Raw genomic sequence first — 19,959 nt, forward strand, 5'->3', positions numbered from 1 at the left:
GGCGGAAGAGGTAGCCATAGCCCTCGCCTTCACTGTGATCCCAACCCCCTCAGTGATCATCACGGATTCTAAAACCGCCCTTCAAAATTTCGCAGCTGGCCGCATTTCCAAGCCAGCGCTCAAAATTCTTCACAGAAACCCGCCCCAGACCTCCGTCAGACTGGTCTGGACACCCGCGCACGCTGGTCTCGAGGGAAACGAGGCGGCCCATGAACAAGCCCGAGGATACACTATCCGGGCAGGGCCTAGCCTCCATCCCTATCATGGGGCTAGATCCGCCAGGGACCGTCCATCCAGCTTCCATGAAATCACCACACACTACCTCCTCTCCCGTCAGGTCTACCCGCCAGCCGACAAGTCCCTTACCCTGGAGCAGGCCCATAGTTGGCGCCAACTCCAGACGAGCACTTTTCCTAACCCCGCTATCCTCACCCACATCTTCCCCTCAATGTACCCCACCTCGGAATGCACCCTATGTGGAGACAAAGCCACTCTGCCCCACATAATATGGGCTTGCCCACAAGACCCTTTTCCCTCAATCCCATCCCATGATGAGTGGGAGACCTCGCTCCGAAGCTCCGACCCAGAGGTGCAAAGCGCCTTGGTGGAAAGGGCAAAGGAGGTCGCCACCACAACGGCCACAACGAGGACCGCACTCTAAGGAATTCTCATATTCCGCCAATAAAAATTTTTTCTCTCTCTCGCCAGTGTTTAAAGTGTAACTATAAAACAGCTGGTAGTTTCACGCACTGGCGAAGATGTTAATGCTTAAATTGATGAAATGATGGAACTTCAGACATTGTGCCAGTTTTGGCTGTTGAGAGGTTCTTACGTATTTAGCACACTCGGGCATTTATTTCAATGAAACTAAAGTTGTCACAGCGCGCAAAGTTAGTTTTTTCGTTGTTCTAGGTGTTTGACTGTATTTATTTATTGTATTGTAAACAAAACATCAATATACACGCAGAAAATGTCTGTTCCTTAGTACAAGATCGGGAAGTAGCCCTTCTAAATTGTAAAAGCTAATTCTCTCCCATAATTTTTGGCGCCTATCCTCACTGTAGCAATATTTTTTTTTTCTGATTTACCGCGATAGCGCACAGGAACTCGTGTCACAGAAAATCAGGCGTCGGCGTCAGCGTCCGTGGGACCGAAAAATCCCGGCATGCACATGGTGACGTCACACGTGACGTCACGTGCAACGTCACGAGGGTTATATTCCCCTCTAAGTTTGGCGGGAAATTTTCTCTTTACATTTGGCGGAAATGTTTTTGCTATATTTAGCGGGTCGATTAGGTCATAATGTCACAGCTGCGTGTGACGTCACGCCACATGACCTCTCGCGGGAATTTCAAACAACCCGCAACGCTCACGTGTGACATCACGTGACACGTGACGCTACCAACTAGACCACGCCAGTACGCCTGTACGTCTCGGGAACGAGCGCGGGTTTATATGAAAAGGCTTTGCGAACAGGGCCCCAATAACTACTGCCTTCCACTCTTAAACGGGCCATGCAGCAGTTTTCCTACTTTCAATAAATAGAGCTTAGAATTAATTATTCCTTAACATTTATGACCTATGAAACACACGTTGTTGTTGTTTTTCTTTTATTTTTTCTTACTCTACGCAGTGGAAGTCGCAGAAAAAAATCCCAGAAACGCGAAAACCGTTTACCTTCTCAACTCGCAGCCAGAAAATGCGCTCACGAGATCTGGATGAAATTAAAGACGTTTCCACTGCTTACGAAAATCACAGTTCACACGTGCCATTGGCGACGTGAGCGATCGAAAGTGTTGGCCCACCACAAGTAGCCGAATGCTGACTATGACGTAAGCAAAATATGTCTCATCGACAGAAATAAGAGGAATGTAAGAACTTCAGTTTTGACGGTGTTGGCGTGTTTCAGGCTTCAGGTTTCAGGCTTCCCGGATTCTCATTTCAAACACCATCGAGCTTGTTGTTCACAAGGTTATGACTTCACAAAAGGTAACGAACGAGGGTGCATCCGAAACAACTCGCCGCTAATCCTCGTTTTAACTTTAAGTGGGAGCGAGGCCGAAGCTACAAGCACGAGCATGTGGCCCTGAACAAGGCTTGCACTGCACAAGCGCGCATCCTTCGCAGGGACGCTGAAAGCCCGGAGCTCGCGCATGTAGCATCGGCTGCGTCTGAACTTCAGCTGAAACGAAATGTAAGCCAGCCCAGCCAGCGCTCGCGCGCAGTTCCGGCCAGCCTGAAAGTGTTCGTGCATAAAACACAAACACAGCAATGACCGCACCCTCAAACGCTTTTATGGAAAGATGTATAGGCGCAGACTTCCGGGTTGTGTGGGGGGGGGGGGGGGGGGGGAGGGGGGGGGGGCATCGGGGCTCCCCTGGCGAGATGCGGAGGGGGCAGAGCCCCCCCCCCCCCTTTGGGCCCGGGCCATGATGCTTACCGAGACGCCGTTTACGTGCCATGTAACCAGCTTCTATGTAGTGGCATGTAAACAAAATAACGCCCTCGTTGCCTTTATTGACATAATACATGGGAAATGGAATCCCAGCGTGCTTTCGTTAGCTATTCAATCTTCAGTTCTGGCGAAAAAATAACGCGCAGCAACACCCCCTCCCCCCCCTTCCCGAAGAACTTCTCAGCCTGCCCCCCCTGGGAAAATGGAAAGTCTACGCCGCTGGAAAGATGTATATGCCGCCAATGATTTTAACATAGCTACGCGTCGGGGTTGTCATGCAGAGAACAGGGAGCGCTGAGTTCCACGCATTGTTAAGGTTCGGCTATTCCCGTCATTTCAGTGATTCTGCACGAGCAGCTACACGAATGCGTGTCGAAGCATTGACTATCACGTGCCAAAATCGAATGCCCTGCGCAGTCTTCGTGTCCACTGTGGGAGCAGCATTTAAACATCTTTGCAACGGGGATCGCAAAGCTCGATGACGCACTCCTGGAGATCGCATTGTCGACATTATCCCCGCAACTCCGTCATAAAGTTTTGCGAAGGAGAGCCTGAAAGAAAACGTTCACTTTTATCCGGTGAATTCCAGCGCGACTAAGTTTCTTGATCGGTGGCATTGCGTTCAAGTATTTTTGGGTACCACTAGTGCCCGTAAGCTCGTGTAAACAGAGAAACCTTGCTACACAATAGCGCTGCAGAGCCCCTTTAAAGGCGACGCTTTAAGGTTTCTCAAAGCTTTTTTTTTTTTTTTCTGCCGATTTTGAGACGTTAAAATGCTATAGGTTGTTCAAAGGTAACATGCAAAGGGAAAAAGCACATTTTCTTTCTTTTATTACAGCTTGGACGGGAACAGGATGCCATAAAATTAATTTACGACGAACAAAAAATATTTTAAGAGCTATATTTACGGCGCGAAGCGCATTTGTAGTTGGAAACCGTGGCTGCCGCCACCGGTCACGTGGTAGATCATTGCGCTGCCTCACTGCAGCCCAGCCACTGAACGCAGAGCGTGGCGCGGCGCCGGTTTAACGCATTTCTCAACACCGCCGCTGTTGGAAGGGTACACCACTGCGCGCCACCGTCGTCAATTTCTGACCGGCGCAGAGGTCTATCACGTGGTGTTAGCGCTCTTTCAGGAGCTTCCTTTGGGATCTAGAAGTTACTTATTATTCCTTTGTTGCACTTCAAACGAAGATTTATAAGTAACTTTTAGAGCCAACATGAAGCTCCCGAATAAGCGCAAGCACCACGTGACCACTGTTGTCACGTGACCAGTCACGTGACAACAGCGGCCTCTTTTCCGCGGGCTCCCCCGTGGGCGCTAACTACAAATTAATTTCGCGCCATAAATATAGGTCTAGAAGTATTTGTTTTTTGTTGTAAATTTTGTTTTAGGACATTCTTTTTCCATCTTTTTCCATCATTTCAAATAGTTTTTGGCCTTCGCATGTGTTTTTTAGTTAGGTTGATTACGTACACAATAATAAACATACCCACTTCAATTTTGTTGGGTTTTGTACCCCCCTCCCCACTTTAGTTACAATATCTTGTCAAAGAGAGATAGAGCTCATGTTCAAACTTGGCCAACTCCCAGAGTCGCAGTGTTTCAGTTCAGAAACCCAGGTAAGATGCGACGAACGAAAAATTGTACAGGGTTTAACTTTATTTTGTTTTAAATTCCATGGGAGCTTCCCAAAAATCAGCTATCATTGATGACTGCGACATGTACATAGCAAACCGAACCTAGGTAAATCATGCGCTTAAAATAGTCTTCATATCTTAACCCATTTCCCATTCAGGGTTTTCAAAATAAATAAAGACACTTTATTCCGCAAACCTGATTGCCGAACTGAAATATGTAATACTTTAAATGAACCTAAAATGAGGTATCCTTAGCTTCTGGGCATTGAAACAGAACACAAATAACAATCACTCGGAGAACTTCGTTTCTTTAGAACCAAAACAAACTCACCGACTCAAGAATACCTTTGCTCGTACACTTCATAAAAAAGACGAACACGAGTTTTGGCAGTCATTAAAATTATACTCTCAGCTGTCCCTGCATCTGTACTGGCGCACTTTGCACTCCCAAAATCGATCAATATCATTTCTTTATTTCGTATAGCTAATTAGAAGGATATCGGTATCGTGCTGTGATTCATGTTCAGTCTCAATGGCAAAAGGGCCTGACGCCTATTTTTACCAGTGACACTGCACAGCCATTGCGTGCTATCCGATTAGCCCTTCTCATTTGCTGTACTTTTAAAAAAGGCCAATGATTGGTGTTGCTTTAATACTTGGGTTTGAGCTTGTTGGTCCATTACTGAATAAAAGGTTAAAAAGCGTGAACGAACGGTGACAATGACGGACGACCGGACACGTGCTTCTACTGCGCCTGTCCTGTCATCCGTGTTTCTTTGTTGTCCCCGTTTGATCGCGTTTTTTTTTAACCTTTTATTCTGTTGGTGTTTCTGCCGTGCGTCCTGGAAGGCAGTATACATGCAGGTGCTTTTGAGAGCGTAGTAAGTTCAAGTCGCAGAGGTCAGACTGACACAATCATATAAAACAAGAACGAACGAACAATGAAAAGGGCGCACGTCTCAACTTCACTCGGCGCTACATAAGCAGACGACGCTCTTGCTTTGTCCGCACCACGTGACATGAACTACGTTAACAGATAATAACAAAACAAAGCCACCTCAACCCTGCAATTCATCGGGGTTTTCGACACTCCACATTAAAAGCACGACGCACACTTAATTTCTAAAAAAAAAAAAAATAAAGTACACAACCGAGCGACACGCCACAGCGGTTCATGATCACAGACCGACGGCCAGTCCTCGCGGCATTGTCCTTCGCACCAGGACCGACCACAAGAACCGACCAGTACCACTCTGTCCCCGTTCGCAGTTGTCGCACTGCGCGATCACCTAAACGTCGACATGGCGGCCGCCGCCAAACAGGACCAGAGGAGGCCCACCAGACACCACCCGGCGTCCGTCGGCCGACCGGAAGCAGCCCCGTTGCCCCTGTGCTGCTGCTGTCCTCTGGACGATGACGCCAGCATATCCGCGCCCTTTCGCTGATTCAAGACGACCTCGATGTCGTTCTTCGTCAGCTGCGCATCATCGTCGTTGCCGGCTTTGTTCTTCTCGTCGGGATCGATATCGGGGTCTGGAGAGGCCCCGTCGTTAATCCTGTTACCGGACTCGTCCGCGGCTTCCTTGTCTCCTTTCCCGGCGGCTGGCGGCGGCGGACGGGCCGAAGTCTTTCGGGTGGCGGAGTGGGTGATGGCGGCGGCGCTGCGGAACTCTGGCCTGGCGTAGTCGGCGGGGCAGCCCAGCTGGCTGGCGCTGAGTCGGGACACCTTGCTGCTGCTCAGGTTGCCACTGGCTTGGAAGTCGCACTTGACGTGCCTCAGCTCGCGCCGAAGCTTGTCGTTCCTGGTGGCGTTCTCCAGGTGCAGCATCCACACGAGGCGGCAGTCGCAGCTGAACTTGTTGCCTGGAGGAAAACGAGAACCGTTTATCGATCGATTGATTCACTAGATTGACTAATCGGCAGATTAACTGTGTAAGTGACAAACTGCCTGACTGTGCTTATGCTTTTTATAACGTCCCAATTATTATGTCCCACCAGCATCATGCGTTGCATGCACATTTGATGTGAATAAAAACAAGGGATTTATTGTAAAAGTACTTGTTGGGCTAGTCGCGGATGAATGTTTTCAACCACGGTTGAAAGCCCTAAAAGTACAAACACAAGAGAAACAACAAACACGGGCGCTACCCACAGCTCTTTTTGAAAAAAGAAGATGGAAGTATATATATATGCACTTCTATCGACACTTCTATCGACATGCCGATACATCCATCACCACCTAGGCTACGCGTGCGCAGGGATACCCACCCTTCAATCATTTACATAAATGTATCAAACAAACGTATCTCGGCATCATACAATGCAATCGACATGTCGCTCATGCTTTGGGGCCCCCTCTTCCTGATAAAGTACGGCTCTTTGAAATTCGCGTGCTCTTTCATTCTCGCTTCTACTTAGAATCTTGTTGTCACCAAAGCGTGGCTCACATTAGCTCATCCACGCCCTACAGGGCATGAATGAAAGGCCATCTCTCAAATACGGTTTTGCGAAATTGGCAGAGGCCATCCTACATAAAACTGTTTCTCCAAGAGACAGTTGTGTGCCTCTTAAGCCGCGGTCACACATTGTTTTCTGCAGACATGATGACAAACATTATCTGCGGGCTGGTCTCAAGTAGCTTCCAAGCATGTTGCTTCATGCATACTTCGAACATTGCAGGCTTTGTGTGTACAATCTGACTGGAGAATCACAACTAAGGCGCCCCTCAGACACTGTCTGCACAATGTCTTTTGTATGAAGTATGAGCAGTGTGCCCATGGCTTTAGAGAAAAGCCCGTTAGTGTTCTCAGTGTGCGGTGTGCCTAGGCGATGCCTAGGAATAAATTCAGCTACCATAGAAGCTTAATGAAGTAAAACAAAAATCTTGCGTCTTTACCCTTTCTACATTGATTCGGAAGAACTACAGCGTACATGCATTCCCTGCTCGCAGAAGCTCCTGTATTTATATTGCTTCAAGATGCACGCCGAACGTCAGACATCGATTTTCCTTTAATCAGCTCTGCTAAGAAAAAGGGCGAGCGGTTTCGCCAATGAGGATAGCGGACCGTATTGCGCCCCTCCCAGCAGCATGCAGTCTCGGTAGCGGATGCTTTCTAAAAAGAAAATGGAAGCATCAAGTTAGAAAGAAAGAAGAAATCGGGAAGTGGCAATACCAGAGCAAAAAATAAGGAAATCAAATATGTAGACGAGAACATTGGGGACGAGTAAGACGAGAGGGAAACCTAAACTAATCTCCGGGAATTATTAACAAGCGGGAAATTCTCTCAACACAACAGCAGTTCCGCTAACCCGGGAAACTTCAACACGTTCAGCAGCGGGTCTCGCAGCATGCGTAAGTTAACGAGTCCAACCGGTAAATAAGATAATGACCTCTGCAGGAGGATTGCGAATTCTAGCTTCAGAGAATTTGTCAAAGAGCAGGCGACGGTAGTTATTGGACTATACGCCACTGAAAAATATCGTACATTTGTTGGCAGTCCTTGTGGGGGGGACAAGACAAAGTCTCCAAGATACAGAAGCAAGAGAAGCATCCACCTCTTTCTGCCACCGAGACAACACTGATTTCATAGCATGAGACTTATCACATTTTTCGTTAGCTGATCCGATTAATCAAAAAGCCAGGAAAAGTGTTCCGTGTTCATTTCGGTGGAGTACACAGACGGAGATTTGAGGGTGTAGACAAAACAAGAAGCACCGAATAGAAAAAAAAGGAGTCATGTTCTCTTCTTCTTTGCCAATCTCGACCTTTCTGTTGTCCGCGGAAACCGAGTGCGAAAGGCGTTATAAGCAGACCAAGGGTTTTCTGAGTTTATGAAGAAATATTGCTTTCCGTCTTCGGCTCAATGTAGGCCTGTGAAAGGAAACGCCTTTTTTTCTTTCTATTCTTTTCTGCCCAGGATCAGCGATTGAATCCGGCGGCTCCAGCATGATCCTGGAGGTCGAACAATGAGCCATCACGAAAAGAAATTACATGTAACTCATAAGAAAGAACGCACTTAAGTCTTGTTCATCCGTGTCTTGTTTGAGATCCTAAACAAGGCCGACATACGACATCCCTCCAAGTAATCAGAGAGGCGCCGTCTTTTTTCCTCGAGATTAGATGATGAGAGGCGATGGATTTGGAACTTCTCAACGTGGATACAGTTTAATTCGCGCTTCAAATGTGGATTTCAAAAATCTTGTATATATATTTTTTTGTGAATGTTTGGAATATTCGGTTTAAGTATATTTTCCTCTCCAGCTCGTTGCTCGCCCTCTCCCGGCTGAAACGAGAAGCGCTCTAGCGGGGGTCCCCCGGTTACCGTGGGCTCGTTGGGACTACGCAAGACGGAGGGACGAAGGGAGTGGAACATTGCTGCCTGCTGCGATTGGTCAGCGCCACGACGCTGACCAATCGCAGCGGGCGATGTCCCGGCCCCATCGTTCCGCCATCTTGCATAACCCCCAGCTCAGCGGGCAGGGCGGAACATCTCGCGACCATGGCTCACCAACAGCCAGTCTTGAATGCAAACAGCATTCTTTACTGTACCAATGTAATGTAGGGGCCCGTGTGGGACTTGAACCATACATTCTAAGAAGTTCCTGCGCGTCTACTTATCCGTAAAACTTTTGAAGAGACGACCTCTCCGATCTTCGAAATCAGCTCAGCGTATGATAAGGCGGAACATCCGTTTGGACCTAAAAATGAAGTATGCGCTGTGGCATTACGTAATGCCAAGCATCATGCTTGCATCGCGTAGTGCCACAGCGTAGACTACATTTTGAGGTCAAAAGAGATGTACGCCCTCATCATTTGCTTAGCTGATTTCGTAGATCGCAGAGATGGGCTCTTTGAGGGTTTTGCGGGTAAGTAGACGCGCAGGCATTTCCTAGAGTGTACTGTTCCACCGGTTTTCCAACATCAGCGAAAGGGGCCGCAGTGAACGTACGTGCAAGCGGGTAGGCGTTCCTCCGAACTGGAAATCCTGAGCTGGGCAAAACGATTCCGGGGAAAAGAACTAGACAAAAATTAATGTTAAGGAAGATGATGTAATTAAAAAAATAACGGAATCGCTTTTTCTAGCCACATTCGTTCCAAAATAACAGGTGTTGAATTTGGAACTTTTACCCATTATCAAACGCCGGGACTTTGATATCACTAAGTGCTTTACCACAATTAATGTCATTACACATGGATTTTTCGTACTAGATAGAGCATTTTAATTGATGTCAGACTAGTTTTAATTTACACCTTGTTAATTAAAATCCTACATTATGCACCCGTACTGATAATTTGCCAACATAGGATCACCACAGCTGTTCGCACGTTTGAAATTAGATCATGAGCAACATATTATATTGCAGCTTGAAGACCTACGTGTTAGGGTACCTTAATTTTATTATTAGTGATACAAAGTGCGGCCCCCGGTGAACGTCATACTTAGAAAAATACGAGGTACAACTAATATAAATTTTCCGGAAAGGCCTCCTTCTCGTTTCTTTTTAGCGTGTAACAATGTGACATCATTATCAAGATTACCATTGCCTGAAAAAAAAAGGCTTCTGTTGCCTCTTTTGGATTCTGGGTTTGGATTTTCGTAGTGAGAACAGTGTCTCATAATTCATGATTTTTTTTTTAATTTGAAACTTATTATTCGTGGCGAAATTTTGGTAAACTTTGATTGATTTCAATGTTCATGTGTTGGTAATAATTCTAAAGCAAATAATCATCTAGATGCCTAAAAAAACCATGGCAGGACTAAAATGTTAAAATTGTGAACAAAACGGGGACAAGAAAGATACACAGTCGACCGGACAGGCGCTTTACTCTCAACTGTTGTGTTTTCAATGCCAGCATCGTCGCCTATATATCCACAATTATTGCCCAACCCCCATCACACCCAAGCGCACACTGAAAGGCAGCCATCCAAAAACGCCATTTCCCGTTACAGGGCCCGCAGTTATCTCTTATAGACCGACACGCGGGCTTGACGTCACGGAGTTGGGGCGGCGCTGCGGTCGCGCCGAAGCAGGGTGGCGAGGGCAGAAGGGCGCACGTTTTGCATGGGCGTCATAGCATTTCAGCATGCCGCGAAGCGGTGTTGCCGTTAACTGCACCGAAAGGAACAAAAAAAAAAAAAAAAGAAGAAAATAGCGGAGTGAGTTTCCACTAGTTCCCATCAGACTCTGAAATGCACAGAAGGTGGATAATATCCGTGGATCGAAAAGAATAGTCGCCTCGAGCGAACGACCGTTTGTGCGGCAAGCACTTTCTTGAAGGCAAGTGTGCTTCCATTTCAATCTCCGTCCTGAGGCTTGCTTATGTGCAGGAAAACCGTCGTCTGATACCCGAATTTCGTTCCCACGGTGTTCGCGCACAAAGCATCGGCCAAGCGCTCGTCGCAGGCTCGCTACGCCCGGGCTACCAAGCAGAAGGGGATCGGCGACAGAACGGCAGCGTTGTAGGCGTTACCGAAAAAAAGTAACGAAATACGTTACTCGTTACTTGCAAAAAAAAAAAAAAAAGGTACGCCTTACCGAGCTACGTTACCCAAAAATGAAAGGAACGCTTTACGGCTACCGATAAATAGTAACGCACGTTACTTCTGCTTTACTTTTTAAAGTATGATTTAACACGTTTTACGTTTTTGACGATAGAGGTATGCATAAGCTCAAGTATCAAGGAACATTATGTTCATGCAGAAAATGAGCATAGTTACTTTATCTCTTTTTACGGTTTCACCTAAATACTCGCAAGAAAAAACGCAAAGAAAAACGCAGAAAACTCGGATCTTCACATGGCTCGAGGCCTAGAAACACAGAAAAAAATTTAAGTGTAATTTCTTTAAGACTTGGGAAGTAGTAACGAGTAACGTAACTACGTTACTTGAAATAGTAACGTTAGTACGTTACCCCTTTCTGAGTCGAAAAAGTAACGAGTAGGTTACTACATTACTGAAGGAACGCGTTCCTGGTAACGCCGTTACAGCTTACTTGTAACATGTTATTTCCAAGGCTGCAGAAAGGACAAAGCATTACTGCTTGTCCTGCCTTGTGGTCATGAAGGTAGAAAAAATATCAATCCTTGACTTGAAGACGCTGCGTGTATTTAATTAATAAATGCACTTTCGCAGACCCACAGTCTGCTGATCCCGCCTGCAGAGCGGAAACTGACTCGAAGTAATCGTATGCCTCGGAAAACATGTACGCCTGCACCGTGTCAGCCGTGGGCTTGGCGAAAAAACTAAATAAACGACTACTGTGAGCCATCGACTTCGGTGGCAGCAACTTCACGTCGGAATTCCAGCGGGCCTTGTTTGAGGCGTACGGAACCTCGAAGGCAACGCCGTCCAAGCACAGTTTGTTTCGATACCGCTGCCATTCAGGCTCGGGTAGTGAGCTTAAACAGTCAGGCGTAGCATACGACATACGTTGTCAGGAAATACGACGCACATATAAAGACAGAAGCGTCCCTACAACGTCAACAATGAGCGCACGCCACACAACGCAATGGCCAAAAAAAGGAAAGCCGGGCCGCTTTTGCCCACAAAGCGACCTTCCGGCGGTGCTTTTGCCCACAGAGCGACCTTCCGGCGGTGTTTGTAAACAGAGCCGCTCCGCGTGTCGGTCTATAAAAGTTGTCTTAGTGAGGTGCTAGGAATAAAATTGTCATGAAACTTTTCCGTGCGATTAGAATGTCGCACAAAACATTTCACGACTCTTTTATTTGATGAAATCACTAGAATGTCTGACGGAACGGCATGTTATCTGCCAAGAATTCTTTGCAGACGACACCGTTCATTCACGCTCTCCAAGGTGCCGCAGACGACATGCCGTTCCGGCAGATAAAAAAAAAATAACAGCAGACAAGTCCGTTGCTTCGACACACTTGCGGCGACAAGACCTTCCGAGTGGATGGTTCCACTTTCGTTAGATTGGAAACAACACCGCTGGAAAGTGCGAATCGTAAGTTCTGTTTCGGGCACTCGGAATCCCATTTCCAGTGTCAGGACTGCCCACGTCGAAAAACGCGAATGGATGTCCGGTGGCTCTCCAAATTTAACTTGGGAGCTCGAGAGGCATAAAACGGGAAGGGAATGCGCCGTCTATTCCTGGGAAGGAGAATAAACAGTCCAAGTTCGTCTACGAACCGCGGGCCTGGCTTCCCCCGGGGAAAATTCTTCGACGTGGAACGTGAGGAGCTGCACGCGGCCACTGCCCTCTTATTTTCGGTTTGTTCGGGGGTGCTGTCACTGGAGAAAAACCAAGTGTGAAATCTTGGCAACCGTGCACTTCAACTAGAGGCGTTGAAAGGGTGAACCCTGTTTCAGAGTGAACTGAAATAGTTTCTTAATCAAGGCAATCCTAATGCAAAAGATAATCTGCAGTGTTGCGTCTGCATTTGCGCAGGAGGGGCGGGGTGGTGACGTCCGAACAACGCCAAACTCTGATTGGCGTTGATTGAAAGGATAGTGGGTAGACCTAAATGCTAGATGCCTTGAGGCTACCCACAATTTGTTTTTCAATCAGCCAATAAGAGCTCGGCGTTCCAATAAGGTCACAACCCCTGTGCAAGGAGCAGACGAACTTGCGCTCCGCATTCTAATACAAAAGACAGCCTGCAGACACTGCCTGAGGCATTCCTTTTACCCTGACGGTCACATTGGTAACACTGTCTGCAGACATGTCCGAATCACAATAATGAGGCGCGTACGCTGATAATTATGTCATCATGACTGCAGCGAAAAGCCTGTCGTTTTTATAATGAATGAGCAGTGTGACGCGCCCCGGAGTCACACTGCTTATATAAAGGAGACAGGCTGCATACAGATTCGAAAGCTAGTCACCGCGAGATCCCTGCTTCGAATGCCGCATACCAATGAGTTAGAGGATAACTTGGGCAAGCGGCATTCGAATCACGGATATTGCGGTGACTCGTGTTTGCAGACTGTCTTTTGTATGATGAGCAGCGGCGCAGCGGAGTGATTCAAAAGTGCAGGCGAGATCGCGGGACCTATTGCCGGCGTCTGATTGGCTCCGGCCACAGGTAGCTTTGGTTGCGCTCGGGCGGAAGCTGAAACGAAGTATAGTGGCACTTGAAGCGAGTGCACTTCGCCCCTAGTGTCGCTCGTGCGTTGCCACACGGTAGATTTAGTTTTACTCACTGCAGAACGTACTATACACTCGATCCAGGAGACCGAGTCTGCAGCCTCGATAGCAGATTTCATGAGTAACACAACAACCTAGTAGAAAGCAATAAAGCAGCATAAACATGCAGTTGTTTCATGCCAACAGAAAGTAATAAGTAAAAAAAGAAGGCTAACCTGGCTATCAGCCTTTTCGACGTACAGATTGCTCGTAATTACGCAAGAATGCTCGGCGCCTATATTGGTGTCTCAAAGATGAGCCGAAGAAATTCCGCTCGAGCGCGAAACCGCGAACTTCGGATTGTAGTAGAGAGTCGACCGTAGCACCAGGAACCCCAAGTCGCCCACGGTCTGAGCAGGACACCTTAGCTGTGATCAGACCTGGAAGACTTCTGTAGTGCGAAGGTCTTCCAGAGGCCTTAATCTGGACACTTGGCAAGAAAGTCAGCGAGATATCCGACGGCCGTGAATGGCGGACACCCCACTTGATCTTGGCGCCGGTCAATCTTCTTCGCCAAATGTCCAGATTAAAGACCCAGGTCTGGATAACTTGGCTCGGCTTGTGATATGGCTAAATGTATTCATCAAATTGGTGTAAAGCTTTCAACTCACGTAACAATGGCTGTCACCATGTTTTTAATAGGCATACAAATAAATATAGAAATATGCGTGTATATTTTGATCATTCGCGTGCTGTTTGCTTAACTCATCATCATTGACAACATTTCAGAGTGATACTACTACAACCTCAGACGGTGTTGTTCTGCCCATTAGCTTTTTGTCTCTGGGTTTTTCTACTTTGATTCGTCACCAGCTCGCCTGCGTCCTTGCCCTAATTTCTTTGATAGAAGATTTTGCCGGCTAGATGGAAAACGCTTCAAGTGACATTCGATACGTTGAGGTGCACTCGCTTGCAGTGAAACAAAATGAGTTCGTCCAATGGGAATACGACCGAAGCCGACGCTACTTAAGAGCGTGATGCGTGTCATTGCACCCGCGTCCCTGCCGAACTCTTCGTGCACTACACTGAGTGGCCGTCGACGCATGCACTCAGAAAATAAACGATTTGCTTTTCCTTTTATAGCATGTTCAGGAAGCAGTTAGCTAATGTAATTATATGTCTAATAAACCGACGGCAAGAAGAGAGAAAGGAAAGTTAACGGGTCAGGAAGACGAAGGGGGAGCGAAAGGGAGGAAGAGGAAGACGAGGGTGCTTTGGAGACCGAGGAAGAGGGACAAGGCGTTGCTCAGGAGGGACCGGCGAAGGACTGGCCTTGCGAAGCAGGTGCGGCCATCGCCTTTCAACCCAACATCACCGACGAGCTTCACAAAGAAGCGTCTGGACGGAAACCAACGGCGCCCTGACCGATCCACCTTCTATACCAAACCCTACACCGGCAAGTGGAACTGTGCTAACGAACACGACTTTCATTTCTTCGCCTTGGAATTACTCTTTCTTTCATAATTGAACGAAACTAAAGCTAGAGAAGTGTAAACACAGGCTTCCCGCAAAAACCAAACGAACGTCTCGGTCGCGTGTTTTGAGTCATTAGAAATAACCTGACACTCAGTGTTGTACACGTTCCTCAAAAAAAGGAACGAAATCTCGTTCCTCGTTCCTTCTGATTTTTGGAACGCGTTCCCGTTACAAGTTACATCTTTGAAAAAGGAACTCGTTCCCGTTACAGTTTAAAAAATGGAACGTATCGTTACATATGCGTTACATTTGTATTTTGCTAACTACTATATTTAGTTTAATCAAGCAGTTTTTTTTACCTATCCCATTAGTAGTCAACATACGAGTTTGTAAGTCGTTATGGAAGGAAACAGGAGAAGAAAACAAGCGGAAGCAGGGTTTCATTTGTTGATACATTCAAGTTAAAAATCTCAGCTTTCAACCATATTCACGCTTGTAGTGGACAATTCAGACGAGCCGAATGTACTTTTACCCAACATTGTACCAGCGTTTTACAGCAACCTCGCACGTTTCAATTGAGCAAAGTCCCTTGTTCGACCTTAACAACAGTTGCTTCTCGATGTTGCTGTCCGCAAGACGAGCAAGTCGAGGAGAGGGTAGGGCCTTTGGAAGGTCAGTCTTAAAAAACTACAAGTATTTCTTTGTGAGGTTGTCTTTGTTGTTCATTTTGAAGGTCTGTGTGTGTGTGTCCGGGGCGGGGGGCGGGGGGGGGAGAAGAAATAATGGTTATTTTTGTGTGTGTGTATCTTTTAAGTGAACAATGTTCGGAATACAAGGGTGCGTTCGATGTCTGGCAGTCTGTGATCTTGTAACTGTAGGTCTCGTTATGGAAGTTCACTAGTGGCTGTAGTCGACCTTAGATTTCTGGGAGGATTCGTGGAAGCAAAGAAAGTAGCGGAGCTTGAAACAACCCTCTTTCTTTGTCTTTTCCTACGACTAAAAGCCTTGCTTTTATTACGCAATTTCGGGCACTCAAAAACGAATCAATGTCCACCAGCTCTCCTGCAGCCGAAACTGTTAGCGAGCAAGGACCACACAGAATAATTTACAAGATTAGTAGCCACAAAGGTAACGAGATCCTACACTTCTTAAAAATATTGTTTCTGTACTGTCAAATTTTCCCTGTTATAAATAAAATAAAAATTACCCCACTGGACGAAAAAAAGGAACGCCGTTACTCTTTCCGTTCCACTAAAAATATAACGCGTTCCCGTTCCAGTTCCAGCGATGCAAAATGGAACGGCGGCGTTCCTTCGTTCCTCCTAAAAGGAACGCGTTCCAGGAACGCCGTTCCTTGGAACGCCGTTCCGTACAACACTGCTGGCACTTAACTTTGTCCGTAAATGAGAGATGAACCTGTTTGCTGCAACTTTGTCATATCGCGCCAACATTGACCATTGAGCTAAACGACGCTGTCACCCTTCGGCGGCTTGTTCCCCGACAGATGTGCGGTGTGAACAATCGTTAAGTTATGCTTTGGCAAAGCGAGTGTGCGTGTGTTCGACAGGCCGAAGATTAACCCACCACGGCAGAACGTTCAGCAATATATTACTGAAACAAATTTAAAGCAAAAAGAGTATATGTTCGTATTATTTTTTTTTGTGTGTGTTTCACTTTGAGGTAAAACTACGCGGTCGAACATTTAGACAAAGTCCGACCGCGGTCACCGCTACAGTTCGTTCGATTGAATCGAGCACGGTTAAAGGTAGAAGACTAATGGCCGATCACACGTATGAAGAGGTTCAACCGAAAATCGCACCAAAGTTTTAACATGCCAAAATGTTTGCCCGATATATTGAAGAAAGTGAGAGTATCTATGTTGGCGTTCAAAGCATAGTTGAGATTTCTGCACCATAAACGCCCACGCGCAGTTCGTTCTAAAAAAGAAAAATCTGGTGAAACAAGTTCTTATGTTTCAAGTTTCGTACCAGTTTTGTTTGGTTTTTTGTAGCCTTCAATAGAGATACATGAGACCGCTGATGTTTACGCTACTTTCGTTAGCGTCTGCGGTGGTACTATGTTTTTAATAACCATTTCTAGTGACGGCTTTAGCTGCAAATGTAACTGTCGCGTGACGCTCGGCCGAGCGGCCATTGGTTACAAATTCTAATGGACACTCGAGCAGTCGTTGCCATTTAAGTAAGAACTATATCTGAGACTTTCTGCCCTTTTATTGCTTGCTTCCGGCTTTACGTGAGCTATGTCGAAATTTCAATCTCCAAACCCACTTCAGGTTTTAAAGCAATCTCGCCTTTCATATGGGAACTCCGATCATCAAGAATCATCTTGTATTGCATGTTTTTTTTTAGAATACATATTTGTTTTAACTAGTCGACGGGAAAGTTAGTCATTTTTCATAACGCAAGCACGAACTGATCGCTATACCTTTCCATATCGAGAGCTCTTTTCGCATCCGGAAGCCATTATTCTTGTCGTCCATCCTATGCGGCTGTTCTTACAACGTGACCGAATTGCAGCAAAGCAAAGGTCCAACAAGTTGACCGATCGCTGAGGAATGTCTGCCGAAGCCTGCATCACATATCGGCAAAATGTTACGGGGTCAATGGGTTGACACGCGGACGTGGCGTGAACATGTTGCTTCACTAGACTGGGCTACGCTCCCTTTCACCTTGCGGTGCCCTGCAGACGATGCTACGAGCCAACGGAACCAGTCCAATGTCCTCCGGGTGTCACGTGCCTTCCGCCAGTGAATACTAAGTGAATACTCCCTATTGGCGACGCGCGCGGCCAAAGTTGACCGTGTGGTCGGCGTTCGGGATGGGTCAAACGCTCTGCATGATGTCCCTATTTGAGTTAATGTTGGTTCCATCGAGGGGAATAAGAACCTGACCCAGATCGTGACGTCACGAACGTAAACCCCAAAAGGACGCCACCGAAACACAATAGGAAACTGCGACATGGAAGTCGCTCGATCCGCTCGACCTTACTGGTGTCGGTGGCTCGCGTGGACACTCGCCAGACTCTGTCGAGCGCTACATCAAAAGACCGCAGTGCGTGGATGCGGTTCCCTGCAGGAGCGTGTCACCAACGTGTAACTGCATCGGACCCGAGACGTCGGATCAAGGGAGGCCACCGACGGGTGGACAGCTTCTTCGGACTCTTTTAGCTTCCTGCCAGACAGAACACGCGACGACAAGGCCAAGAGGTCATGGACACTTCGAGCCGGGGACGCTGTAACCGACACAAAACAGTTACATCTACAGGGTGTTTGAGCGCTGTAGGGTGTATTTATGCTATTCGCATAAATAAACCGATCAACGGAGTGCATTGGAACTGTTTACGGAGGTTTTCATAGGTCGTGCATTTATCATACTCAAGTTGTATAACGGTACGTTACGAGCAAAAATTAAGCCTAAGAATATTTTTACTTCTTTTCTACGCACCGGGAGGAATGACGGCAAAAAGGGTTTGGTTGACGCCGCTGCTCATAGACGGCACCACGCACATTGGGAACTGCCAAACCTGTTTTCAACAGCTCCTCTAAAATAAAAATAATTGCACTTTTTTGTGACATTTGTAAGTATAGCAACGTCAACCAGTGAGTTTCGCCGTTTTCCTCACGTGCAGAGCAAAAAACAACTTCTTTAGGTTTACCTTTCTTTCATGAAACCTACACTCATCAAATTTAAGTGTTCTAAATACACAACCTAAAGACCCCTTTGTGAAAAGCTGAATTGCCCTCGTTTTTATTGATTTATTAATACAAAAGGTTTTTATTTGTTTCACAATACTACCAGCCCCTTCAAGGGCCAAGGCAGGAGGGTGTAATACAAACATGGAAATCAAACATAACACTGCTTTCAAATATCAACATTCAGAGCAATCTCCAGGATCGGCGCTCGGAAAGCACATTGTACAGTCAAAACTCGTGGGGTTTTCGCGGCCGAAACTAACACGCATAAGAGCGAAGAAACCGCCACGCCTTTATAACAGACGCCCGGGTGTGACGTGAGGATGTGACGTGCCTCTGATGCGAACATGGTACCCAGGAACATCGCGGTGCTGCCTCGGTCGTCTTCGCAACAAAAGGCCTAGTAACAGTATAGCCGAGTTGTTCGTGAAATCATGCGGTAAAGCTCCGAAATACTTCCAGACCTCACGTCTCCAATTCGTTTCCTTTTTTTTTTCTCCTGCACGTGTTTATCTGGTGTTTCGCGGGCACCCCTCTGGCGTTCTTATCTGCTGTGCTGATATGAGAAATTACGACCCTTCGTCGTGCCCATGGGCCTAAGGTATGCTGCTCCCTGTGAAACACCAGGGTGCAGTGCCCGATAGCTAAAGTAAAGAAGCCTTATTTCGTTGAGTCGCCCTAGCGGCACCGCCGTTCTTTACCTGCGAGAGTGCTGTACCAGCGATTTCGTTGTCTTCGCGAAAAAAAGCCAGGTCTATAAAACACGTCTACCAACGCACGTTGTCGCCCGCCAAAAACTGTGCCGTTATATTTGACAGAAATTAAACGGGCACTTAGACTGGGAAAGTTCATCACAAAAACGAAACATTTATTTGCTGCGTCATCCTATTATTTGTTCTTCGAAGGAGTTGAATTTGTGCTTCACAACCTCGACATCTTTTCAGTATGGCCTACCTAGCCAATTGAGCATTGCGCGCTGTTATTGCCACCGAGTGGGATGCTGCTATCTGATTTTGATAACAAAATAAATATATCGGTACATCGATAAATTAATAATGTGGAGGTTGTTTGGCCAAGATCTTTCGACCTGGTCTGCCGGCTTCGGGGATATCAAATACCTTCTACGAAAGTTGTGACAGTCATGGGGCGGGGGATTCCGACAAAAACACAAAGTGGTTCGTGTGCCCGATCGGAAAGCAAGAATAAGAGTTACCTTAAAAAAAATAAAAGAATAACCTGTTCAAAAATGTTTCGCAAATACGCTCCCTCCAATGGAGATATAAAACTTGCGCGATGAAGGGGAGTGACTTAACTAACTCGAACCACCGAAGAGAAGACAGGTTGCTCTTGGCTAACCACAAACCCGCGCAAACCTCGCAATGGCCTTTTCGAGCGACAATCTCCGCCTGCCCCTCGGCCTTTCAATTTTGGGACGGCCCTCGGACTTATGTATCACTCCACTAGTCGCCCCCTCTCTCTCTCTCTTTCGCACCAATGCAGCAGCGACGAACCTTTCGGTCGATTACTTTCTTTCGTGTCGTAACAAGCGAAAGGCGCGTCTATTGAGAAGATCGCGGCCCCAACCGCT

The 19,959-nt window shown here is 46.9% G+C and overlaps 1 protein-coding gene across 1 annotated transcript in view; it reads right to left on the bottom strand.

Moving 5' to 3' along the window:
* Window positions 1-3,269: 3,269 nt before the first annotated feature.
* LOC121836487 (connectin-like) overlaps window positions 3,270-19,959 on the bottom strand; it is a 51,787-nt gene continuing 35,097 nt past the window's right edge. Inside the window, exon 3 of the mRNA XM_042291397.1 lies at window positions 3,270-5,959. Within this exon, the coding sequence (XP_042147331.1) occupies window positions 5,382-5,959 (578 nt within the window). The 3' untranslated portion in view covers window positions 3,270-5,381. The remainder of the gene's footprint in view (window positions 5,960-19,959) is intronic.

This window comes from Ixodes scapularis, unplaced genomic scaffold (assembly GCF_016920785.2).
Source record: "Ixodes scapularis isolate PalLabHiFi unplaced genomic scaffold, ASM1692078v2 PGA_scaffold0__279_contigs__length_252992795, whole genome shotgun sequence".
Taxonomy (NCBI): domain Eukaryota; kingdom Metazoa; phylum Arthropoda; class Arachnida; order Ixodida; family Ixodidae; genus Ixodes; species Ixodes scapularis.